Raw genomic sequence first — 26,323 nt, 5'->3', positions numbered from 1 at the left:
CTAGACTTGGGTGTTGTGTCATTCCCTACACGTGATGCTCTCCCAGGCGGCAGCGATCTCATAAATCTTGAGATTTATCCCTCCCACTGACTCCACCTTTCCTCCCTAACTTCTCAACCTCTGAATTACCAGCTCCGCCCCACCCCCATCACTGCCCCCACTGCTTCAAGACCAGGAAAGAGGAAGGTGGTTGGAGACCTAGAATTTCCTCTCCCCAAGTTGGCCGGAGCAGAGAAACCATGTTTGGGAAAATGCAAGATGTGGAGTTTCAGTTTTACCCTTCTCCGGAATTCTTTGCATTTCCTGTTTTAGGTTATCTTTACTCTTCCCTAGCCCAAACAGTACTACCCTACTTGAGAGCACATTATCACTTGGTAGACTCTTATATTTATGTTTTTTTCCCCTCCCCCCTCCCACTTTTCTGAGTCCGGAATTCCCAATTAGAACTAGTTTCAAGTCCCGGCTCGGCCTCTTTCCTAGCTACGTAACCTTGAGTGAACCACAACTTTTCTGGGCCTACTTTCTTTGTCTGTAAAAAGGAGGCCAAACATCTCAAGCACTTCGCCGGTTGTGATGATTAAATGAGAAAGCGCCTGGGAACTATGAAAAAGCAATAGAAATGTTAGCTACGTTTGTCCTGGTGGGCTAGTCTCTCTTTCAGAACCCCTCCCTTTCCTTTGGGATGGCCTTGCAAATCCTGCCTCGGTTCTCAACGCTTCCCGTGGGCGTCGCACCGGTAGCTTGGCGCTGGGTAGTGACGCCACGGCCTTCCTCCACCAGCGCACGCTGACGCATAGCTCCGCCCCCAGCCGCGCCTGGCCTCCCGTGGGGCCCCGCCCACTGGGCATTCGCGGCGTCGGCCCCGCCTCGAGGGTGACGTGTAGGGCGCGCGGCCGGGCCGCCCCGGCAGTTGGTGCTGCGGCGGTTGGGGTGAGTGCGCTCACCCCACCCCTCCCCTCCTCCAGCCCCGGCCCCCACCCCGCCTGGCCCAGCCCTAGCCTTAGCCGGGCCCGTCCCGTGCGGGCCCGTGCCGTCCCTCAGCCGGCGACGCCCGGGCTGCCCGCCTGCCCACCACCATGGAGCTGGAGGACGGTGTGGTGTACCAAGAGGAGCCCGGCGGCTCCGGGGCCGTGATGTCGGAGCGGGTGTCCGGCCTGGCCGGCTCCATATACCGCGAGTTCGAGCGGCTCATCGGGCGCTACGACGAAGAGGTGGTCAAGGAGCTGATGCCACTGGTGGTGGCGGTGCTGGAGAACCTGGACTCGGTGTTCGCGCAGGACCAGGAACACCAGGTGGAGCTGGAGCTGCTGCGGGACGACAACGAGCAGCTCATCACCCAGTACGAGCGGGAGAAGGCGCTGCGCAAGCACGCCGAGGAGGTGAGGGCTGGCGGGCTACTAGGGTACGGGGCCGGGGGTCGCGGCCGGCCTGGGGACGTGAGGCACGCCGGGCCTCCTGGAGGACGGGCCTGAGGCGAGGCCTCCGGCGCCGAGCCCAGACGCCTTGCTCGTCCCTGAGGCTCGCCGGCGTTGGAAGCCGGGGCAAGGCCAGTGAGTGTTCAGGAAAGGAGTGAGGTGGAAGGCAGGGCCCAGAGAGGAAGCGACAGCCTGGCATGAGGACACCTGGGGTTGGCAAGGGCGGAGTCTTTAGGGTGTCTGGTTGCTCCTTGGTGTTTAGGGAAGTTTCCGACCACCGTAGGATGGTCGGACCGCGGCTCAAACTTTTACCGTTTGGGAGGAGGGTTACTTCTGTCTTGATATGTAACTTCCGCTGGCTCCAGTACCTTTCCAGGGGGTTGCTGCTGCTTTGGGAAGTTAGAGATCTCCCTCTTTCGGTCAGTTGCTTCTTGACATTTTAATCCATTTGAGAAAGAGATCTTATTTTATGTCCTATGTAACATTCTTAACACGTTGTCAACATTTAAATGTTGTATTGCAGTGCTCAATAAATAGGTAGTGTGCGCTGTTTTATTTTATTGGTATCCCACACGAAAGCATTCTTCCATATCAGGTGGTAACCTTGGACAGTTCCCTTCAAAAGCTCTCTGTTTATTTATAAGAGGACTGGGGGGCGGGGTTGAGGAGGTGTGGGTGACAGTTGGCAACACTTTTCCTGTCTTGAATTTGCTTCTCAAACTGCAGTTTACAGGTGCAGTTGGCCTGCTGTTAACTGGAGCATCTGAGTGGTGACCTCTGTGCTCTCACTTGCAATCTGTGAACCTTTTGGAGCTCTGAAGTGCAAGTGATATGTCCTTGGAGTCCAAGATTTTAGTTTTCAGGCTGTGTTGTCATTATTTCTGTGGAACTTTTATCTAAAGCAGGCAGTGTCCTAATTGTCTTTGTTTCCCCAAGCATCTAGCATAACTGGCTAAATGCTTGGTGACTGAAAGAGGCTAAATAGTTATTGAAGGAACCATGTGTTATTTTCAGAAATACTTGAAAAGTTTTTAGGATGTGAGATTGTTCAGTAGCTCATTTCCTAATGTTAAATAGTGCCACCATTTAAACTTTTTGTTTTGTTTCATCACATATATCTTTGCACCTAGTTGCTTTTAGTTTGATTATAGTGACAATTTTTAATTATTATGAGTTTGAGATCCATTTATCTCAAAGGAATGTCATTGAATTTTCCAAACAATTGGCTTTATTTCAGGAATATTTCTAAATATATAGGGACTGCACGGTTGAAAGTACAAATGACAATGGGATCACAATTTCCACTAGTTTATTAGCACTGTTTATAGAATAGAGGTTTCTGAGCTGGCTTGCCACTTCTTCATGCTCATACAGGCCAGTATGTTGATTGTATATGGAAGAGACTGGGCAATTAACCACATGTACATACAGGTGAGGAGCAGACTCAGCATGATCAGGCCCAGCATCATCTGTCACCTCTGGTAAAAGAAATACTCCCTCCAGCCTTAAACTCCTGTCATTCCATGTAAACATGGGCAAAATGCCAAGGTCACACGTGCCAGGAAAACTCTGCCACAGGTTATAGAATCAGAAAATAAAATTGACCAGCTGGTAGGCTTTGGGTTTTATATTAATTTCTTAAGTAAACAACCTTTTTTTTTTTCTTTTTTCTTTTGGTACTGAGGGTTTGAACCCAGGGACACTTTACCAGTGAACTACATCCCAGCCCTTTTTATTATTTTTTTATTTTATTTTTTGGGGAGTACCAGGGGTTGAACTCAGGGGCACTCAACCACTGAGCCACATCCCCAGCCTATTTGCATTTTATTTAGAGACAGGGTCTCACTGAGTTACTCAGTTTTTCCCCATTGCAGAGGCTGTGTTTGAACTCCTGATTCTCCTGCCTCACCCACATGAGCCACTGGAATTAAAGGCATGTATCACCATGCCCGGGTCCTTAATTTTTTTTTTTTTTTTTTTTATTTCAAGACAGGGTTTTAATAAATTGCTGAGGCTGGCCTGGAACTTGTGATCCTCCTGCCTCAGCCTTCTTAGTCTCTGGGATTACAGGCATGCACCAACCCAGCTTAAGTAAACAACTTTTTAAAAGTAGGTTATCCCATGACTTCTTTTGTAGTTTATATTTTTTCAGTCACATATGTAAAATCCCCATAATGAAACCTTTGGGCAAAGGATCATGACTGGAGAACACTGATGAAATGTTAGATGAGCCAACTCCCAGACCACAAACCTAAAACCATTTCATTTTCAGCCTTCATCTTAAATCAGAAGACTTAAAACAAATTTTACCTACATCTAGAAATTCAATCTCTTAGGCCAATATGCAGAGTTAATTTTGTTTAATTTCCTGTTTTGTGTCTTTAACATGAAGAGTAAGAGTCTGCTATTATAGCAAAAAGTGCCTCAGGGTATTTACAGCAAAAGTAATTTGAAAACATAGAAATTGTCCATCACAAGAGTGTAAAATAAATTCTGAGCACCTTTGTGTAAATTTAGGAGCATATATAAATGGTAAGAATGTTTTAGGAGCTTGTGAGGTGCAATAGTCATTTGCTTACAGGAATTGTCAACAAGGAGTCAAAAGTTTAATCTTTATTATAATGATAGGACTTCAGTTGAAGACACACTTGTTTTTCTTTGCTTTTGTTTGAATTTTTGTGTTTGTGTCAGTTGCTGTTTTAGTGAATCTTTAAGAACTTCCCAGGGGTTGGAGGTTGTAGCTTTTAGGCAGAGTGCATGCTAGGCACTCTGGGTTTAAGCAAAGCATCACAAAACAAAAAAACAAAACAAAACAAAAAACACAAAAATAACCCAAACACCTAAAGGAGGACTGATTTTTAGATAGATTTAGACTAGTTTCAAATGTTAATCAAGTAATTGGCCATATTTTCTCCCTCTCTGGGCTCCCTGCCACATTATCTTTCCATTCCTTATTCAAACCCTGTCATATGCCTTTGCCCATGCTGCTTCCTGCCCCAAAATGGTCTTCCCTCAGAGCTTCACCTGGAATGTTATTACATCTTTATTTATTCACTGAAATCTTAAAATTTAGAGAGCTCGAAGTACATTCTAGTGCTTTGTTGATTTCTGTATTACCTACCTTATTTCTTATATAAAACTAATACATTTTAAAACATACTTCATTTTTCAAAATGTTATTGTTCTTGCTGAATCATTTGAACTAGCTTCACACTGGCTCCAGTCAGAATAGATGTGCCCCTGCCCCTAGTTTATCCTTATTTTCTGGTACTTTCTGAAGTTAACTCAGTTTTGAAGGGGTGTATGTGCACACACTTGGTGATTACCTTTTGAAATGATAATCAGTTAACCATTTTAAAAAAATATTTATTTTTTATTGTAGACAAACAATATTTTAATTTTATTTTTATGTGATGCTGAGGATCAAATCCAGTGCCTCATGCATGCTAGGTGAGCACTCCACCACTAAGCCACAACCCAAGACCCAGTTAACCATTTTTTAATTCTTAAGATAGATGTTTTTTTTTTAGAGGTGATCTTGACATTTCATACATTAATTAGGATAGATATTATTATTATTATTATTATTATTATTTTTGTGTGTGTGTATGGTGCTGGGGATCGAACCCAAGGCCTTGTACATGCAAGGCAAGCACCCTAACAACTGAGCTACATCCCTAACCCCTTATTATTTCTTAACCTTAAGAAATCTATGGTTATTGATATTAAGGGAGATACCATTATATGAGATTCACATTTTGACTTAGTTAAGATCACAAAATTGAATACAAAATTGGGTATACTACCAACTGGGCCGAGGACTTCTAGTCAGAAGGTAGATAAATATAGGACAATTCATGAGATTGCCAGAGTGTGTACTATAGGTCACTCATTCAGTTCTGTGTTTAAGGGACTAAGAGGTTCCAAGCTTGGTGGTACATGCTTGTAATCCCAGCAACTCAGGAAGTTGAGGCACACGTTCAAGGTCACCATAAGCAATTTAACCAGACCATGTGTCAAAATAAGAAATAAAAAGGCTGGGGACTGGGATTGTGACTCAGGGGTAAAATGCTCACCTAGCGCACAAGGCCCTTGGTTCAATCCTTAGCACCACATATAAATAAATAAGGGTATTGCATCCAACTACAACTAAAAAATAAACATTATTTATTTATTTATTTATTGGTGGTGCTGGGGATTGAATCCAGGGCCTTGTGCTTGCAAGGCAAGCACTCTACCAACTGAGCTATATCCCTAGCCCCCAAAAAATAAATATTTAAAAAGAAAAAAAAAAAGAAATAAAAAGGTTGAAAATGTAGCTTAGTAGTAAAGTGCTTCTGGGTTCAGTCTTTAGCGTACATGTCACATACTCAAATACTGGAAGGTTTCTACTTTCTGGAATACTAAGTTTACCTTTAACTATAGGCTGCATACCTAAGGTTTGGAGGAGAACTGGTATTAGAACCTAGCCAGTTGTATTTTTTTGTTCTGTTGACTAATGGCTGAGTTATTTTGAAAACACCTTTTTTGCTTTGCTCAGCACACATAATGAATACAGCTGTTACCAAAATAATTAGGCTGAGATCAGAAATATCCAATATAGACCCAGTTTAATAATTTATGTAACATATATATTTAAAAAGCTGATATTCACAAATATATTTGTAAATTATATTTTATATTTTGAAATCTTGGCCAGTAATATTTAATTATTGGTTTGAAAATAGCACTGTATTTTATTTTCTGTTTAATTTCCTATTTCACATTCTAGGCAAGTGTTCTATCACTGAACTACATCCCCATCCCTTTTTTTTGAGACAGAGTCTAAGTTCAAACCCAGACTGGGTTTGAACTTAGTATACTCCTGCTTTAGCCTCCCAAGTAGTTAGAATTGTAGGTATGCATCACCACACCCAGCCCTCTCTGCTTTATATTAAGAAAAGTTTCAAACATTAAGAAAAATTAAAAGTACATTGCTCAACTGGGCACAGTGATGCATGCCTGTAATCTCAGATTATTAGAGAGAGACTAAGTAATTTAGTGAAATTCTATCTTAAAATAAAGATTAAAAAGGGTTGAAGATATAGCTCAGTGGTGAAGCAAACCTGAGTTCCAAACAATTTTAGGTTTGATAGATTCCATGTAGGAGATAAATAGAGTGATGTGATGAAGAGTAAAGAGGCAGGCACTTTAGATGGGACAAGCAAGTTTATAAAAGGTTGAGCTGTCATGCAGCAAATAATTCATCTCATAAAAATAATTATTTAGATCTGAAATCTCTTGATTTTCCTTTTACCTATCTGACCACTCTTAAATTTTCCTTAATATTGTTTATTGATTTTTCTTGGCATTTCTAAGGACCTCTTTAGTTCTCCCTCTGCATACTGCCTAGCAGATATTTTCTATTCCCATAGGTTCATTTACCATTGGTTGATTATCTTAGAATGCATATCTCATTCATGTAACAGATACTTGTATTGAGTGCCAACTGTGTGCCTGGTACTGTGCCCATCGGGGATACACTTTTGAGTAAAACAGACAAGGTCGTTCCCTTATGCAACTGACTGCTTATTAAGAACCTTAAGCTCAGATCTTTTCTTTCAAGTTTTGGATCCAAATTACATTAGTTATTGGACAAGTATGTCTTCCAGCCTGACCAAAACTGAATTTGTGTGGGTGTGGTGGCACACTCGGGAAGCTGAGGTAGGAGGATCATGAGTTCAGAGCCAGCTTCAGCAATTTAGTGAGGCACTAAACAACACAGCAAGACTCTGTCTCTAGATAAAATATTTAAAAAGGCTGGGGGATTAATCCCCCCTGAGTTCAATTTCAGTACCAAAACAAAACAAAACAAAACTTAACTTGCCCCCCAAGACTGCTTATTATTTTTGTTTTACGATCCTGGAAATCGCCCTCACCATCTCTCTCTACTTTGTTTTTCTTTTCTTCCTTTTCCTATCCTTCTCCTTCCTCATCTTTTTTCCTTAAAGATTTCTTTCTTAAGATAGGCACAAGGGGCTGGGGATGTGGCTCAAGCTCACCTGGCATGCGTGTGGCCCAGGTTCAATCCTCAGCACCACATACAAACAAAGATGTTGTGTCCGCCGAAAAACTAAAAATATATATATATATATTAAAATTCTCTCTCTTAAAGATATTATGCCCATCTTTTTTTTTTTTATTTATTTTTATGTGGTGCTGAGGATTGAACCCAGTACCTCACATGTGCAAGGAAAGCGCTCTACTGCTGAGCTATAAACCCAGTGCCCTTTTTTCCTTTTTTGACATGTGATCTTACGAAGTTACCCAAGCTGGTCTTGACAAACTCATGAGCTCAAGCAGTCTTCCTGCCTTGGCCTCTGAAAAAGCTGGGACTTGTACAGAATTGCTGTTTTACTTTCTTTTGTTTCTAACTTTTAACTATCTCTGGAATCTCTTTCTTTTTGGAAAAAAAAAAGCCTTTATTATGTTTAGTTAGTTTTGTTTTTTAATGTGGTGTTGGGGATAAAACCCAGTGCCTCACACTTGCTAGACAGGCACTCTTCCTGGAGCCACAACCTCAGTCCTCTTTAATTCTTTGTAAGAAAGAATTAACATCTGCCATTCTGGTGCAAGCTACCAACATCTCTCACCTCAAATGTAAACTCCACAGAGCATGAACTTTGTGTCATTCACATTATATCCCAATAACTGGCACATAGGAAGTACAGAGTGAATATTTCTTTTTTTTTTTTAAAGAGAGAGAGAGAAAAATTTTTTTTTTAATATTTATTTTTTAGTTCTCAGCAGACACATCTTTGTATGTGGTGCTGAGAATCGAACCCAGGCCGCACGCATGCCAGGCTAGCGCGCTACCGCTTGAGCCACATCCCCAGCCCAAGAGTGAATATTTCTGAATAAATTTCTGATTTTTCTGTTTCTGGTATTGGCAGTGTTTCTAAAAGGGAAATCTAATCAGATAATTTTATTCTTAAAAAAGCCCTTATGGGCTGGGATTGTGGCTCAGTGGTAGAGCGCTCGCCTAGCACTAGTGGGACCTGGGTTAGATCCTCAGCACCACATAAAAATAAAGGCATTGTGTTGTGTCCATCTGCACCTAAAAAATAAATATTAAAAAAAAGCCCTTAATTGGCTCTGCCTAAAGTTCTTGAAATGGATTAGTTCCCAACATATACAACCCTAGGATTGAGCTGCCCTTTATCTTGTCTCTGACCCATAATGAACACTTTGATTTTGTTTCACAAAATGTATTCTTCCCAGGCCTTAATAAAAACCATCTCTTTGCTTAGCACCTTTTGCTCTTCTGTTGCCTAATTTTATTCATCTAGATTTTAGTTCTGGAATAGAATTATGAATACCCAAGTATGAATTATGCCTGTCTCATATACTTCCACCTATCCTCTCTGGCTTTTAGAGTTTGGGTGGAAGAAGTGCTAGTAGGTTGGGCCTGTGTGTACCTGGGAAAAAAATGTCAGGGTGTTTGTGATTATAACTCTCTCCATCTTCCCTTTAACCTCAAGGACCATTATTTATGAGAAACTCAAACTTACATTTACTGCAGGCACAAAACTTTCTTCATTCTTTAAAAAAAAAAAAAAGATGATGATGATGATGACGACACAAATTAATAGAAAATTAAGGCTTGGGATGTAGCTCAGTGCTCAGCATACAGGAGACCCTAAGTCTTTTTTTATGATACACTTTTTTGTTTTGTTTTTTTGTGGTTTTTCTTTTTTGGGGGGGGGTACTAGGAATTGAACCCAGGGATAATTAAACGCTGAGCCACATCCCAGCCTCCCCACCCCCCCTGCCTTTTTTTATTTTGGAAACAGGAAGTTGCTTAGGGCCTCATTAAGTTGCTAATGCTGGCCTGGAACTTTCAGTCCTCCTGCCTCAGCCTCCTGAGTTACTGGGATTGTAACTGTGTGCCACTGTGCCATTTCAAATTATACTTTTTAATGACTTTATAATATTCCATCATAAGGTCATCAATTTGGTGAAGGGGACTGGGAAGTCTATAGTTTAAAAGACACTCGAGATTTATTATCCAAATGCAATGCATAGACTGAATCCCGATTGTAAAAGCAGTTATGAGACAATTAATAAAATCTGAAAAGCAACTCGATATTGCATTTTAGTTCATTAAGGGTTTGAAAATGATGCTATTCTAACCCAGTTATTCCTTAAGCATTTATTAGCTAAATTTTCTTATAAAGGAGTATTTCCCCTCATCAACTGGTTACCCTGAGGTATAGTTTATATAAGAAAGATAAGAAAAGTGCTGATTCTCTTCATTTAATAATTTCCAAGATATCTTCCTGTTCTAGCTTTCCCCCTCCCTACCCTTTTTAAAAAAATAACATACTGTTCTGGTTTCATGAGAGCAGTGACTTTTCTTTGGTCTCTGAATATATTAATTATAGTTTTCATTGTTCCCTGCTTTGTCTATGTCCTCAGAGTCCCATTTTTTTTTTCTTGCTAGCTTTGTGCTCTCTCTTTAAGGTTATAGTTTTCAACCAACTGATAACCCCTAATTATCCCTGTATGTTTTAAAAGTGAGGCACTAAAAAAGGAAGACCAGAAGCTTTGTGTGCCTTGTTGCAGTTTATTGCTTATAGGGACTCTAGATTTTAGTAGCCCCTGGCCTTTCTTGGAGACATTTAAGTTCTTTCAGAGAAAGGATAATTTCTTTTGGGATGTGGCTGGAGTGAATGGTAGATAAGTTTAGTTATACCTTATGGAAAGCTGGATGAAAGCAGCTAAAAGTATTACTAGTCTGTGTATAGACTTTTACTTACTTCCTCTCTTCATTGGTATCTGCTTGTCTATGGCTAGAATGTTTCCTAGTGTAAAATCTTTCTGGTTGGGTTTACTAAACTTCCTGTTTCTTGTGTCTGAGCATAGAAAGCCAAGTGGCCACTTATAGATGGGGCTGGATACTACCTGGGGATTTTATACTGACTCATCTCTCCTGATTTCAGCTGCATATTCACCACACCACTTCTCTATTACAGAGTTTCCAAAGTATGAATCTGATTTTTTAACTGTTACAAATAAATTTGCAATAAATATCCCTGCATACACCTTTGTGAATGTTTATATATTTATTTGCTTTTTTTTTTTTTTAACACTAGAGATTGAACCTAGGGCACTTATCACTGAACTACATCCCCAGGCCTTTTTATTTCTTTGAGACAGGGTCTTGCTAAGTTGCTTAGGACCTTACTAAGTTGCTGAGCCTGGCCTAGACATGTGATTCTCCTGCCTCAGCCTCCTGAGTCTCTAGGTTTTCAGGCATGCAACACCACACTCAGCTCTTTATTTGCTTTTTAATGATAGATTCGTATTAATTTTTTTCCATATTAACTTATTTTTTTTTAAAAGAGAGAGTGAGAGAGGGTGAGAGAGAGAGAATTTTTAACATTTATTTTTTAGTTCTCGGCGGACACAACATCTTTGTTGGTATGTGGTGCTGAGGATTGAACCCGGGCCGCACGCATGCCAGGCGAGCGCGCTACCGCTTGAGCCACATCCCCAGCCCCTCCATATTAACTTAAATGCCATGAGTAATTTTAAGTTTTTTAAACTTAATGAAATATCCAAAGATTAATGGTTAGAGCAAATAATATAACAAGCTACTGTATACCCATGACTCAACTTCAGTTTTTTAACATCAAGCCAGTGTTGTTTCATGTGAACCTCCCTACATCCCCTCACCATCTCCATCATATTTTTCAAGCAGACCAAAGCTTACATATTAGTGTATTTCTAGGGCTTAAAAAAAAAATAGGTGCCATACCATTATCACACCTAAATGTTATAAATGATTATTCCTTATAATGTTTAATATTTAATCAGTGTTCACATTTCCCCATTTGTCTCATATAGTTTTATAGTTGATTATTTCACTCAGGATCCAAACACAATGGTTTGTATGTTTACACTTGGTTTATATGTCTTAACTTTTTTTTTTTTTTTTTTAATACCAAGGATTGAACCCAGGGGCCCTTAACCACTGAGCCACATCCCCAGCCCTTTTTTATATTTTATTAGAGACAGGGTCTTGCTGAGTTGCTTAGGGCCTTGCTAAGTTACCGAGGCTGGGTTTGAACTTCCTCAGCCTCCCGAGTGTCTGGGATTACAGGTATGTGTCACCATACCAGCTTTAAATTTTTTAATGTATGTTGTATTTTCCCCCATGACATCAAGTTTTGAAGAAACCAAATCATTTGTGTTAGAAAATTTTTCACATTTTCAATTTGGGGATATCCCTTAGGTGTTGCTTAACATGATCTTCCATCTTCTTTTCTGTCATAAAACTGAGCCAGTTGTGTTGATGCATGCCTGTCATCCAGCTAGCTGGATGGATGAGGCAGGAGGATGACAAGCTTTAGGATTGCCTTGGCAACTTAGTGAGACCCTGTCTCAAATAAAAACTAAAAAAGACTTTATGTAGATCAGTGGTAGAGTGCTTTCCCAGCATGTGTGAGGGCCTAGGTTAAATCCCTAGGGCCAAAAAAAAAAAAAAAAAACACATAAAAATAACCCCCCCAAAACAAACCAAAAATAAAAAGACTACACTGAAAAGCAATTGCATTTAACTGAGTTTAATAATAATTATATAATAAAATGGAAGTACCCCCCACACACCATGACAGGGTAAGTATCGGGGTTAGATATCTTGGTGGATGGATATTTGGCCATAATTGAAAGTACTATTTAAAGGGTTCCCGCCTGCATCTTTCTTTATTCCAAAGTGCAACAATCTCTGGAAAGTTTTTTTTTTTTTTTAAACTTTGGGAGCTTGCCTTTCAAAGTATTCATTTGTTTTTCTCCAGAACAGAAGGGCAAAACAGTCCCTATAAGCCATCTGGACTTGCAGGCATTTTGCTTTACCACAAAGCTTATTCTTTTTTAGATTCTGACGTAAGTCTGTATTGTCCTGCATTTTTTTTTTAAGCACTGTCTAGTTGCTCCTAGGAGAGTTCTGTCTGAAGTTATACACTGTTGGTGCTGGCCCATTAGTTACTGAGAGGGGAAAGGAGAAAGGAGTGTCTTTGTGTGTGTATATGTGTGTATGTTATATTATTTATTTTTTACTTATAGATGGACACATATCTTTACTTTATTTTTTATTTTTTATGTGGTGCCGAGGACCTCGTGGATGCTAGGCAAGCACTGTACCACTAACCCAGCTCCAAGATATATTTTTATGTCTGCAGCAAAAGTACATTTATAGGGTCTTACTCCCTGCTACTCTTTAAAAAAGGTTTGTGTGTATGAGAGGGCAAATAGAGATAGGGAGGGGATATACACACTCTTTACCAACATACCTGAAGGACCTGACAAAACTCTACTAGGGATGAGTAGACTCAGTTTCCAGGGGGTTACATAGCTTTGTAATTTGAAAAGCTGGTGCTCTCCTCCCATGATTTCTTTTTCTTTTTTTTTTTTTTTTTTTAAAGAGAGAGTGAGAGACAGAGGGGGACAGAGAGAGAGAGAGAATTTTAACATTTATTTATTTTTTCTTAGTTCTTGGCGGACACAACATCTTTGTTGGTATGTGGTGCTGCTGAGGATCGAACCCGGGCCGCACGCATGCTAGGCAAGCGCGCTACCGCTTGAGCCACATCCCCAGCCCCTTCTTTTTCTTTTTCTTTTTTTTTTTGCTTTAACTTCATCATGACTGTTCTAATATTTGCCAAGTACAGTAGAGGGTGACCAACTTTATAATCATGCCACTGAAAAGTTAAGTCACATTAAATCAACTACAAATGTCCATAGACATCTCACAAGCATTCATTAAGTTTAGCTTTTTTTTTTCTTTCTTCAAAATGTCTTTGGCTAGGGGTAAAACCTTCAAATTTCTTTTTTTAAAAAAATATTTATTTATTTTTTTGGTGTAAATGGACACAACACAATGCCTTTATTTTTATGTGGTGCTGAGAATTGAACCCGGGTCCCACTCGTGCTATGCGAGCCCTCTCTGCCGCTGAGCCACAACCCCAGCCCCAAACCTTCAAATTTCTATTTACTTTGCTTTAAAAATACTGTTATTCACAAATTATAGTAATAAAAGGAGACCACCTCGTCTGATTGGGAACCTTTGTGATGAAAACCTTTAAAATATAAGAACAAACAATGTCTATATAGTGAATCCAGTTGTTCTGGGATTTTTTTTTGTTTTTGTTTGTGATGCTGGGGGTCTAACCCTGGGTTTCCTGCATGGTAGGCAAGCTCTTTATACTAAACTATACCAGAGCCCAGTGAATCTGTTTTGTACAGTTTTTGTATGGGTTTTTTGAAATGAACCCATAATTCTGTCCCAGTCTTGCGTTAATTAATCATTCTTGTATTTTAGCTTTTGACTTCAACAGAGCTAATATAGTTCACAAATTGTGTATGATTATATATAATTAAAATAGAATTATCCCTTCCCATTGATTTTTTTCTCCTCCCTCAATATCCCATTTCAGAATTTGATTTTAATTAATTATATATAGAAAAACACTCCCAATTATTTTTAGTTAAATAATACTGTATTTGATAATATACCAAGTTTTTCTTTTCTTTTTTTAATATTTTATTTAGTTGTAGTTGGACACAATACCTTTATTCCATTCATTTACTTTTATGTGGTGTTAAGGATCGAACCCAGGGCCTCGCGCATGCTAGGCAAGCACTCTACCGATGAGCCACAATCCCAGCCCCCTATACCAAGCTTTTCTAAAGTGAATTGCAAATGAGTTATGGTTCCTGTTCAGCTTTTTCATTTTGGAAACAATATAGGCCTGTGTTTTTCATTTTTTCCTTGCTTTATTATTTTAAAATATATAAATAATTCTTGTTAATTATGAAAGAAAAACAAACAGAAAACCCAAAACTTTATAGACTATTTAAGGATGAAGTTATAGAAAAAAGGTCAAGTCACACTAAATCTCACAGCTGATGACTATTGTTGGTCATTTATTATATGCCCTCAAGCCCTTTCGTATGCCTGTTTACTCCTCCAGTTCATGAAAGTAGGATCAGACTACACATAATATTTTCTATCAAAGCCGTTAATGAATTAGAAGATTGTTAATGAATTAGAAGATTGTTAATTCTTATTCTTTTTTTTTAAATTTTTTTTTGTATTGGGGATTGAACCCAGGGGCATTTAATCACTGAGCCACAGCCACAGTCCCTTTTATTTTTTATTTGAGACAGGGCCTCACCAAGTTGTTGAGGCTGGCTTTGAACACGTTGTTCAAAGTTCAGCCTCCTGAGTTTCTGGGATCACAGGTATGCACCACCACATCCAGCAAGAACATTAATTCTATTTTGGGGGGGGTGGAGTACAAGGGATTGATCTCAGGAGCACTTGACCACTGAGCCACATCCCCAGCCCTATTTTGTATTTTATTTAGATACAGGGTCTTACAGAGTTGCTTAGTGCCTTGCTTTTGCTGAGGCTGGCTTTGAACTCACGATCCTCCTGCCTCAGCCTCCCAAGCCTCTGGAATTATAGGCATGCACCACTGTGCCTGGCCCTACTCAATTTTTTTTTTTTTTTTTAGAGAGAATTTTTTAATATTTATTTTTTAGTTTTCATCGGACACGACATCTTTGTTTGTATGTAGTGCTGAGGATCGAACCCGGGCCATATGTGTGCCAGGCAAGTGCGCTACCGCTTTAGCCATATCCCCAGCCCCCTACTCAAATTTTAATGCCAAATTGTAGTTCCTGGGGCATGTCATGACATTCATGTCTCTATACTTTCTCATGGGCCATTACCTCTTCCTAGAATGTTTTTACAAATCCACTTCTTCAGGTAAACTATTCCTCTTAAGAGTTGGCTGAAATGCTTTCTTTTTTTTAAAGTTGATTTAGTCACTTGTTCCTCCATGTTTTCTGTATGGGACATAGCATGTTATATTGTTAATGTTTATTGTGTGTCTTTGATGGCTGTCATGAAATAATTGTTTATATTCCCAACAGTCAACTTAGATAGGTATATGGCCTTATTTAATGTGACAACAATTTTTTATTTGTTTAGAAAGTGACAGAATGGGATATGTTTCTATTTTTGTGCTATCTTAATTAGTCAAAATTTTGGGAGTGAAAAGAAGACAAATTTAGCAGTACTCACATGAACTCCTAGCCTACCCAGAATCTCTGAGCATGGAAAAAGGGTAGAAAGAAAGTTTTCTTGGGGAACTTTTTTTTTTAGTGTAACCAGTGCCACTTATTGCTTAACTCTACTGATAATATGAAAGGGTTGGGTTTTGGGAAAACAAACAGTTCTCATTGTATTCCTCATACTCTTCCTTTAATTCCCATCCAGGAAAAAGAAGGACCCTTTTAATTACGGCCATGAATCCAAACCACTTTCTGCCAAGAGCTCTATTTTGACATCTGAGTCAATTTTATGACACCTCTTCCATTTCTATTCCATTTTTCTCTTAAAAAAAAATTTTTTTTTTTTTTTTGGTACTAGGGATTGAACTCCAGGGGTGCTTAACCAGTGAGCCACATCCCCCTGATATCTCTCTCTCTCTCTCTCTCTCTCTCTCTCTATATATATATATATATATATATATATTTTTTTTTTTTTTTTTTTTTTTTTTTTAAAGAGACAAGGCCTTGCTAAGTTGCTAAGTGCCTCACTAATCTGCTGAGGCTGACATTGAACTAGTGATCTTCCTGCCTCAGTCTCCTGGGATTACAGATGTGGGCCACCTTGCCCCGCTCATCTCTTCAAAATTTTTTATGTCAGGTTTGTGAGTTCAAATCCAGCCTCAACAACTTAGTGAGGCCCTAAGCAACTCAGTGAGACCTTGTCTCTAAATAAAATATAAAAAAGGCTGGAGATGTGGCTCAGTGGTTAACTGCCCCTGGGTTCAATCCCAGGAACCAAAAATAAAAAAGATTGTATCGGCATTTCTTTTTTTTTTTTTTAATATATATTTGTAAACTGTCATTCAGGACAGTTAAATTTTTTTTATTAGTTGTTCAAAACATTACAAAGCTCTTGATGTATCGGCATTTCTTACTTTCATATTACTAGCATTTATGTTAAAATTTTTAAAAATTTGTTCTGTTTAGATGTACATGACAGTACATTATACATATGTATTATACATACATGGAATATGACTTAGGATCCCATTCTTATTGCTAACTGGAGCACAACATTTTATAAAGGTTTTTATTTTTTATTTTTTTTTTGTCTCTATGTCATTCAGTATCTTTGCGGGGATTGAATCCAGGACCTCATGGACACAAAAGTTCGAGGATGCTCAAGTTGCTTATAAAATGGTGTGGTATTCATATTACCTATGCACATCCTCCCAAATCCATTACATAATCTCTTTATTACTTATTATATTGGATTCAATATAAATTCTATGTAAAAAATGTTAAGACTATAGGGAATAATGTTTAGGGAATAATAAGAAGGAATAGAAGTCTGTGTTCAGTACAGATGCAGGGTTTTTTTTGTGGGGGGGACAGTGGAAATTGAACCCAGGGCACTTTACCACTAAGCTACTTCCTCACTCCTTTTTATTTTTTTAATTTTAAGACAAGGGTCTCACTAAGTTGCTTAGAGCCTTTTTAAGTTGCTCTGGCTGGCTTTGAACTTGTGATCCTCCTGCTTCATCCTGAGTTGCTGAGATATGGCATACACCACCACACCTAGCTTCCAGATTTTGACTGCAGTTGTTTGAATTCACAAATGCTGAACCCTTGCATATAGAGGGAGTATTGTCAGCACTGTTCTGTTTCCTAAGTTACTTTACCTTCAAGAAACTCTTATTTCTGAGATAGCTATATTATCAATGATATTTCATAAAACATTGACCTCAAATTTGCCTATTTGATTGATTTTTAATTTGGTTAACCATTTAGCATACTTAGGTCACTTGTTACTTGTTTTAAAATTACTCTTTGAAAGCTATTAAAAAGTTTAGCCTACTAAACTTTCAGTGCCAAGTGTGATCAAGATGCCTCTAGTGAACTTGGAATGGAACCACCATTTGACCCAGCTATCCCACTTCTTAGTCTATACTCAGAGGACTTAAAAACAACATACTACAGTAATACAGCCACATCAGTGTTCATAGCAGCACATTTCACTGTACTCAAACTGTGGAACCAACCTAGATTACTTTCAGTAGTTGAATGGATAAAGAAACTGTGGTATATATACACAATGGAGTATTACTCAACAATAAAAGAGAATAAAATTATGGCATTTGCAGATAAATGGATGGAGTTAAAGAATATCATGCTAAGCAAAGTAAGCTCCCAAAAAACCAAAGGCCAAATGTTTTATATGATTAGTAGATGCTAATCCATAATGGGGGCGGGGCTTGGATGAGTGGAGGAACTTTGGATGGGGTGGGGAAAAGAGGGGTAGGGGGAGGAATGGGGATGGGAAAGATGTTGAAATGAGATGGACATCATTCCCTAGGTACATGTATGATTGCATGAATGGTGTGACCTTACTTTGGGTACAGAGAAGCCAAAAATTGTGCTTCATTTGTGATTAATGAATCAAAGAGCATTCTGCTGTCACATATAACTTATTAGAAAAAAGAAATAAATTAAAATTTATAAAAGATGCCTCTAGTGATTAGCATTTTAAAGAATTTAAAGCATTTTCATTCCAAACGAAAACAATCTACTTTTTGTTTTTTTGGTGGTGGGGGTAGAACCTAGGGCTTCACAGATGCCAAGCAGACACTCTACTACCCACAGTGTAATACACATTTAAAATTAGAGTTTTTCAAGAATAGAGAGAATTCTTTTTTTTTTTTTTTTAAGAGTGAGTGAGAGAGGAGAGAGAGAGTGAGAGAGAGAGAGAGAGAATTTTTAATATTTATTTTTTAGTTCTCGGCGGACACAACATCTTTGTTGATATGTGGTGCTGAGGATCGAACCCGGGCTGCACGCATGCCAGGCGAGCGCGCTACCGCTTGAGCCACATCCCAGCCCTGAGAGAATTCTTTAAAAAATAATTTTACAAAAATCAACATTTAGGGAGGAATGGTGGAATAAAATTGACCAAACTATCCTATGTACATGTATGAATATACTGCAGTGAATTTTACCTTTATGTATATCTATAAAGCACTAATTTATTAACTAAATAGAAGACCAGCAGAGTAGAGGAAAGGGAACAACAGGTAGGAGCAGAGGAGGGAATAGGGAAGTACTAGGGACTGAATTGGAACAAATTATATTCCATGTTTGTATAATCATGTCAAAATGAACCCTAAAATTTTGTATAACTAAAACACTAATAAAAATCCATATTTATAATTTTTATAAATGGGGAAAAAGTCTTTTGAGCTTGAAGATGCACTTAAATTGTATAGTTTTGTTTTATGTTTATCTTTCTGGGGGAAAGGATCTGTTTTCATTATATTCTCAAAGGAGTTCATAATTCAAAAAAGTTTGAGTTACTACTTGGATGAAGAAAGAAAACACAAATACCTTAGTGAGAAATAGTATTTCATTTAGAGTCTCTACATTTATCTGTTTTAATTTGTTTTAAGGAAAGGCCTAGAAGTATAAGTTACTTTGGAATATTTTCATTATTTCCAGCCTTTTCCCATGAAAGGAAATTGTAGAAAAAAGATTTCTGTTTAGAGATAAATAGTTCTGGTGGTCTAAGACCTATGACATCATAAAAAAATTTTTTCTTCTTCTTTTTTGCCATCTTTACTTAAAGTGATACAGATGTAAAGCCCCCAGTATTACAAACTGTGAAAAATTTTGAAGCTTGAATTATCTTGGTAGTTGTAAGTAATAACTGTAGAGTAAGCTTATATTGAATAGTGACTGCTAAACAGGGATGGATTATTCAAGCTTTTCTGCAGTCAAACTGGGTGCCTAAGAAGCGTAGCAGACATGAGCCGTGCATCCATTGTGGTGTTTCTCTTATCAGTCGGAAAGGAATTCTGAATAAGCAGAGTAGTAGTAAAGTTTTTTGTTAGAAGTTTAATAACACAGCATTTTAAGTATTACTTGATAAGCATCTGTTTTCTGTAAAGTGGTATTTTATCCATAGGCACACACACAAACAACCCCGAGTCACTGGGAAGGATTACAGGCATGTGCTACCTCGGCTGACTGGGAATATCTTTTTCTTTTCTTTTTGAGTTTCAGATTATGTATGTATGTATGTATGTATGTATGTATGTATGTGGTGCTAGGATTAAATCCAGTGCCTCACACATGCTAGGCAAGCGCTCTGCCACTGAGCTACAGCCCTAGCCCAGGAACATCATTTTCAAAGCAGGTCATAAAGTAATTATGTTTCCTTATTTGTTACTTTTTACTTATATATATAGACAAAATATTGAAATGACTTAGCACACCTCATAGTTGATGCTTTTTTATTTAGTGTTAACTTATACCTTCTGCCTACATTCGATTGTAGCTTTTCTGAAGGCAGGGATAGATAATAAGATACTCATCTGGCATATAGTAAGTAGCTAGTAGAAGCTCATGAATTAATGAATGACTTATCAATTTCCCTCTCTTTATGTTTACTATAAACCTTTACTTCTCCTATATATAGTCATCTTTAGATTAATATTCTGGATAAATAAAGAATGGCTTTTCATTGGATTTTTGCAGAAGCCTCACAAATATGGAATATTCTTATAGAAAAGTATAAGACAGGGCTGGGGCTGTAGCTCAGTGACAGTGCTTTCTAGCATGTGCAAGGCACTGGTTCTATCCTCAGCACCAGATAAAGAATAAATTGATAAAGATATTGTGTATCCCTCTACAACTAAAAAAAAAAAATTTAAAAAGAAAGAAAAATACAGGACAGAGGTGTTAAACCTGTTGTTTAAACCTGTTTTGTTTGTTTGTTTTTTGTATTGCTTTATTTTACATGGAGTTTGTAGAAAGATTTCAGAGGTCATTGAGCCTCCTAAGGGAAATAGAGTTTGGGGTGGGTAAGGGCATCTTTTTTTTTAAATATTTATTTATTTATTTTAGTTCTTGGCGGACACAACATCTTTGTTTGTATGTGGTGGTGAGGATCGAACCCAGACACATGCCAGGCCAGCGCACTACTTCTTGAGCCACATCCCCAGCCCTAAGGGCATCTTTTAATGGGGAAACATCATTTATAGATGTATCGAATTTCCAAATGGAACTGTGGATTCTCAAATGATTAAAGACCAATGTTTTAGAGGTTGTAGGTTTCAAGCTTTAAAAATCAGGAAAAGATTGGATCAGATGACCTTTGAGGGAAAGCAGATGACTGTGTTAGGATGTTTCACATTCTTGTGATAGAAACCAGCTCGAACAAATTGATATTAAGAAGAAATCTACTGGTTTATATAATTAAAACACACACACAATTTGAATTTTTCTTCTTTCTCTTTTGTTTTCTTCTATATTGTCTTTTTTCTCAGGATTGCTCTCTCTCTTATGTTGGAATAAGAGATCAGTCTGGAGCTTACATGTGCTAAGTTCTTAGAAGTTTTAAGCTTCCAGAGGAGGAGAAGGTGGTGTCTTAAGTTTGCTTTCTATTGCTGTAACATAATATCTGAGATGGGATAATTCGTAAAGAAAAGAAGTTATTTTGGCTCACAGTTCTAGTGGCATTTGGAAATCCAAGATGGGCAGTTGGTGAGGGCTTTGTTTTGCTTCAATTCATGTCCCAAAGTGGAAGGGCAAGTGGGCATGTGTGGAAGAGACAATATGAGGGACTGCCTCACTTGCTTTACATCTTGCTCTTGGATTGACTAATCCAATTCCTCAAGAGCAGTGTCCTTATATAACAAAGGTATTTTATCCAACTTAACAATCTAATTCCCTCTTAAAGATCCTACCACCTTCTAACACTGCTACACTGAGAATCAGATTTCAAAATGAATTTTGATAGGGACAAATTATATCTGAGCCATAACAGGTAGTATTTTTTTCTAATAACTGGTAGATGTCCCAGAAAGAACCTTAACCAGTCTAGATCATTTCCCCTTAGGGAGATGGAGTCAGTACCAATCAGATTACAGGACTAATAGAATTAATGTGAAACTGGGTAGAGGAATTTCCCCAAAGAAAGGCAATGTGTGTGGGAAAAAAAAATTATTTTTTTTTCTCTATAGTGATTAAAAAGCTTGAGGACAAATAACATAGGTAATGGACTGAAAATTGAACGTGAAAATTAGTGTATATTTAGAGAAGCCAAATTTGTTTTGTGTATGACTTATAATATTTTTCTATATGGATTTCAGATTACTCAAAGTTTTATTCAGTTATTGGTTCCTCATTTAACAAATATTGGAGAATATGCTATGTTCTGTCATCATTTTTTGTACCAGGATTGTAGCAGTGAGTAAAACAAATGTCCTTGCTTTCATGGAGCCTACATTCTATTGAGGACAGGCACATAATAAATAAGATAAATTACTGAAATATATAACATGCTAGATGGAGAGAAGCGCTCTGGAGGAAATAAGCAGAGAGAGGAGATAGGGAATGATTATTACAGTCTTAAGTAGGATGGCCAAAGAAGATCTTGCTAAGGTCTTGTTTGTTTGTTTGTTTGTTTTTAAAGAAAGTGTCATTTGAGTTAGGACATAAAGGAGGGTGAGGAGGGAGCAAGCCATTTGGATATCTGGAAGACGAAATTTCCAAGCAGCAGGAAGCAAATGCAAAGGCTCAGAGTGTTGAAAAAACTGCTAGAACCTTGAATCAGAGAATGAGAAGAAGGGATAAATTAGGAGGAGGAATAAATATGGGATGACATCAATGAAGTAAGGGGATGGCAGGAGCAAATTGTCTAGGTCCTGGGAGGCCATGGTAAGGGTTATGGGGAAGAATACAAAAAACATCAGAGAGTCTTGAGCAGGAGAAAATTAATCTTAGTTTATTTTTTTAATAAATTTTTGTTGATTTTTACTTGTAGTTGAACACAATAAACCTTTATTTTATGTATTTTTATGTGGTGCTGTGCCTCTCATGTGCTAGGTAAGTGCTTTACCATTGAGTTATATAACCCCAGCCCTAATCTGAATTAGTTTTTAAAGGATCACCCTAATACTGAGTTGAGAATGTATTGTAGAGGCCCAAGTGGAAGTGAGGAGACCAACAAAGAGGCTATTGTATAACAATAATCCAAGCAATAGATATTGGTGGCATAGACAAGGGTGGGGGTGGAGATGATAAAAAATGGTTGGAGGTATCCTTATTGGGTCCCCTCTTGGCCTACTGGACTTGGTCTCTTCTCATTTGAATAAATTTTACTCTTTTACATTCACTCTTGCTCATCTGTAGATTTTATCCTTCAGATTCATGAAACAAGAGCCTGGAAAGGGGGCACTGGTGGGCAGCTGGGCTCTGCTGCAATACTGTAGTGCAAAGACTGAAAATCCAGTTTCATCTTTGGGGGCTCATCCTGGATCCTTTGGAAAGTATCATTCCGGCCCTTTGTATATCTTTTTTTTTTTAACTTTTTTTTTTTGCTTTATTTTTAGTAGCTCATTTTTCTTCAATATTGTATTTTATTCCATATAAATTACTTTCAGACTGTATAATCAATTAGCTGAAGTGAAACAACAAAAGGTAGAGAAAGCAAAACAAGAAGCTTATGCCCAGAACAGAGAAAGGGCAAAAGAATTTCATAAGGTAAACAAGCCCCCTCCCTTCTTATATTTAGGGCATACCACAATAGGAACTGCTGCTTATTTTTTATTTATTCTCTCCACAGAAAACACTAGAGAAACTTCGAGCCAAAAATACAGGCTGACTCTTCTTTAGAATGGTGTTTTTCTTTTAAAAGTGTGTAATTTTAAGTCAATAAATTTTTATTTAAAGAATTTCCATTGTGATTCCTTTGTTGTCCATTCCAAGAATACCCTTTTTAGAAGATCTGATGCTTATCTGTTTGTTTCAAGAGCCTAGATGATTTCACAATTCTCCACTTAAGTTATTCAGGATTTAATTTCTTCAAGTAATTTGACTTTAGGATCCTATTATCATACTCAGTAGTACAGTTGTGGAATATGCCAATATCTAAGATAAAAAGAAAAATTAGGTCTTTCATACTTTTTAATTGTCTTGTAGTTACTTCCCACAGGCCTAACAAACAGTCCTATGAGGAAAGCAAAACCACAGAATTAACTCTATTAGGCGTTTCCAACAGTGGCTACAAGAGAAGCCCCATCGGGATAGACCTCAACCCCTTTGTATATCTTATCCAGTCACCAACTGCCACCATAGACTTCTGGACTACCCTGATATGTGAGATTCCCAAACTACAAATGGGTTTACAGATGGAATCCAAAACCAAACTCCTACTGGGGGCCCTTAAATAGGCCTCTGTAGAAGGACCCTGACTACCATCCTCTTTTTAACACCCCTTTTCAGGCTGTGTAGGCAGAAGTCATTCCTTCTTCCCCTAATGGCAGTTAGGGGCACTTCTTCTGAAGGGGGGGAATGAATAGGATAGGTAATGGACCCCATTTAAGTCTTTTTAAATGTAAAGACCACTCTGAGAGGTTAACCTATAGAAATATTCCAAAAATTCAGTCAATTCTTTTGTCCTAGATGATGGGAATAGAGAGGCAGGACCTGTCTGAATGAAGTCTACAGATTCAAGGGTTTGCCAAAACCTTAACATCTTCCCATACCTGTTTAGCATAGATTTTGACCAATAACACTGGTACTTTTCCAAGACCTGATTATCATAGATATTGGTCGGTATGTCTACCTAGTAACTGCATAAGCCCCTAGACTAGTATGTGTAAATGGCAACCCTTTTGGGTCCCCTCTTGCCCTGTGGAAGCTGTGTCTCTTCTCACTGGATTAAATGCTACGCTTTTACCCTTAAAAAAAAAAAAATTGGATCTGAGGTAGATTTGCGGATAGGAGGAGGTATTAGAGAATGAGAAGAGTCAAAGTTGACTCTAAAGTTTTGGGCCTGAACAAATGACCATAGATAGTAAAATTTTTCCTCCCCTGTGGTGCTGGGGATTGAACCCAGGGGCACTCTACGACAAAGCTATACAAACCCTCATTCCTTTTTATTTTATTTTGATATAGGATCTCACTAAGTTGCCCAGGCTGGTCTCTTGTGATTTCCTCCCTAAGCCTTCTGAGTTGCTGGGATTACGGGTGTGCACTAATTTTGACATACTAAGTTTAAGATGACTATTCGAGGGGACTGGCGTTGTGGTTCAGCAGTAGAATGCTTGCCTAGCATGTGTGAGGCTCTGGGTTCAATGCTCAGCACCACATAAAAATAAATTAATAAACTAAAGGTATTGTGTCCATCTACAACTAAAAATATTTTTTTAACTAAAAATATTTTTTAAAAATGACTATTGGACATCTAAATAAAATGTCCATTAGATTATAGTATATTCAAATCTGAAATTCAGGTCTGGGCTAGAGATAGAAATTTGTCAGCATATGGTTAGTATTTAATGCCATGAAAATGGATGAGATCACCAAAGAATAAGTGAAAAAGGAAGACAAAAGTTGTCTAAAGACCAATGTGAAGAAGTTGGGAAGAAGGCACTAATCAAGAGGATTGAGAAGAGCAGCTATGTAGAATTTTAGAATAATTAAATTCTTAACAAGGAAAAATCCTGGAAGCTAAATGAGAAAAAAAGTGTTTTAAGGAGGAGTGCGTGATGAGTTGTCAGATGCTGTTGATATATCAAGTAAGATGAAGACCAAGATTTAATGATTGCATTTAACTATTATCTCCTTGAGGATGGGTGTAACAAACTATAAATGTGGTTATTGGAGACATTCCTAGCCCCTGATCTCTTCTTAGAAATTTAAACACTGTGGTTCAGGTGCAATCAAGAGCACTTACTACTGATTTTATTTTTATTTTATTATTATTTTATTTGTGTTGGATTGAATTCAGTGTCTTCTGCATGTTGGGCAAGAGATACTGAAATACACCCCCAACCCGAAGACTGCTTATTAATCACATAATTCATTAACAAATTTTATTATTTCATTATTCTCTTATTTTTCATTATACATACTATATATTAAAAATAATATTTTGAGCTCAAGATGAATATGTAAGTATGCTAATGGATTTATATGTTTGTAGTAGGACATGTGTATTTCCTTTGAAATACTTATTATATGAAGGGAAAAAAACACTGTTATTTTGTCATATTTATACTTCTGTATTTGGAGGTTTTTAGGTGTAATTTTTTTTAAAGAGAGAGTGAGAGAGGAGAGAGAGAGAGAGAGAATTTTTAATATTTATTTTTTAGTTCTCGGCAGACACAACATCTTTGTTGGTATGTGGTGCTGAGGATCGAACCCGGGCTGCACGCATGCCAGGCGAGCGTGCTACTGCTTGAGCCACATCCCCAGCCCCCTAGGTGTAATTTTTATAGAGAAACTAAATTTACAATTCTGAGATTTCTGTAAGTAGTTAATACTTGTTATTCTTGATAATAGAAAGCACAGGAGTTGAGAATGTAAAAAAGATTTTCACTTCTCTAATGAAAATGTGTATTGTTCTTTATTAGAAATTCATTGAATTCGAAGATTCTCAAGAACAGGAAAAAAAGGATTTACAGACCCGAGTGGAATCTCTAGAATCTCAAACAAGACAACTTGAACTCAAAGCAAAAAACTATGCTGATCAGAGTAAGTAAAAATACGTCTGCACATAAATACATGTTAAAGAGAGAACTCTAATAGTACAATAATTCACCTTGACATTTGAAAAGAGTTCCAAATATATACTTAAAATGGTTGTCCCAGACTCAAAAGTAAGACCTGGGTGTTGGGGTTAGTTCTTTTTCTTCACTTTTCACATAGTACCCATGTATGCACAAATGGCTAAATCAAAAATACTTAAGACTCACATCTTCAATTTAGTTTTCAGTCCATTTGTAGTTAACATTTTACTATATCCA

The 26,323-nt window shown here is 37.9% G+C and overlaps 1 protein-coding gene, 1 long non-coding RNA gene and 1 other non-coding gene across 11 annotated transcripts in view; 2 read left to right on the top strand and 1 right to left on the bottom strand.

Moving 5' to 3' along the window:
* The window catches only part of Spag9 (sperm associated antigen 9), a 150,131-nt gene that overhangs the window by 12,839 nt on the left and 110,969 nt on the right, over positions 1-26,323 (top strand). For 3 of the 9 annotated variants that reach the window (XM_078042247.1, XM_040268967.2, XM_078042245.1), the window contains exons 1-2: positions 909-1,379; positions 25,931-26,051. In XM_078042247.1, the coding sequence (XP_077898373.1) occupies positions 1,077-1,379; positions 25,931-26,051 (424 nt within the window). In that variant the 5' untranslated portion in view covers positions 909-1,076. Of the gene's footprint in view, positions 1-907; positions 1,380-25,930; positions 26,052-26,323 lie in introns of those variants that run through there. The other 6 variants (XM_078042248.1, XM_078042244.1, XM_005321615.5 and 3 more) reach the window with 4 other exon arrangements.
* Positions 17,849-23,245, top strand: LOC120884125 (uncharacterized). Its single transcript, XR_005726375.2, has 2 exons — positions 17,849-23,054; positions 23,137-23,245. It is a non-coding gene; the product is annotated as an uncharacterized LOC120884125 (long non-coding RNA).
* On the bottom strand, positions 23,480-23,608 carry LOC120884650 (small nucleolar RNA SNORA18). The gene has a single exon (XR_005727072.1). It is a non-coding gene; the product is annotated as a small nucleolar RNA SNORA18 (small nucleolar RNA).

The sequence above is a fragment of the Ictidomys tridecemlineatus genome, chromosome 3 (genome assembly GCF_052094955.1).
Source record: "Ictidomys tridecemlineatus isolate mIctTri1 chromosome 3, mIctTri1.hap1, whole genome shotgun sequence".
Lineage (NCBI taxonomy): Eukaryota > Metazoa > Chordata > Mammalia > Rodentia > Sciuridae > Ictidomys > Ictidomys tridecemlineatus.
This window is presented reverse-complemented; position numbering and strand designations above follow the sequence as displayed.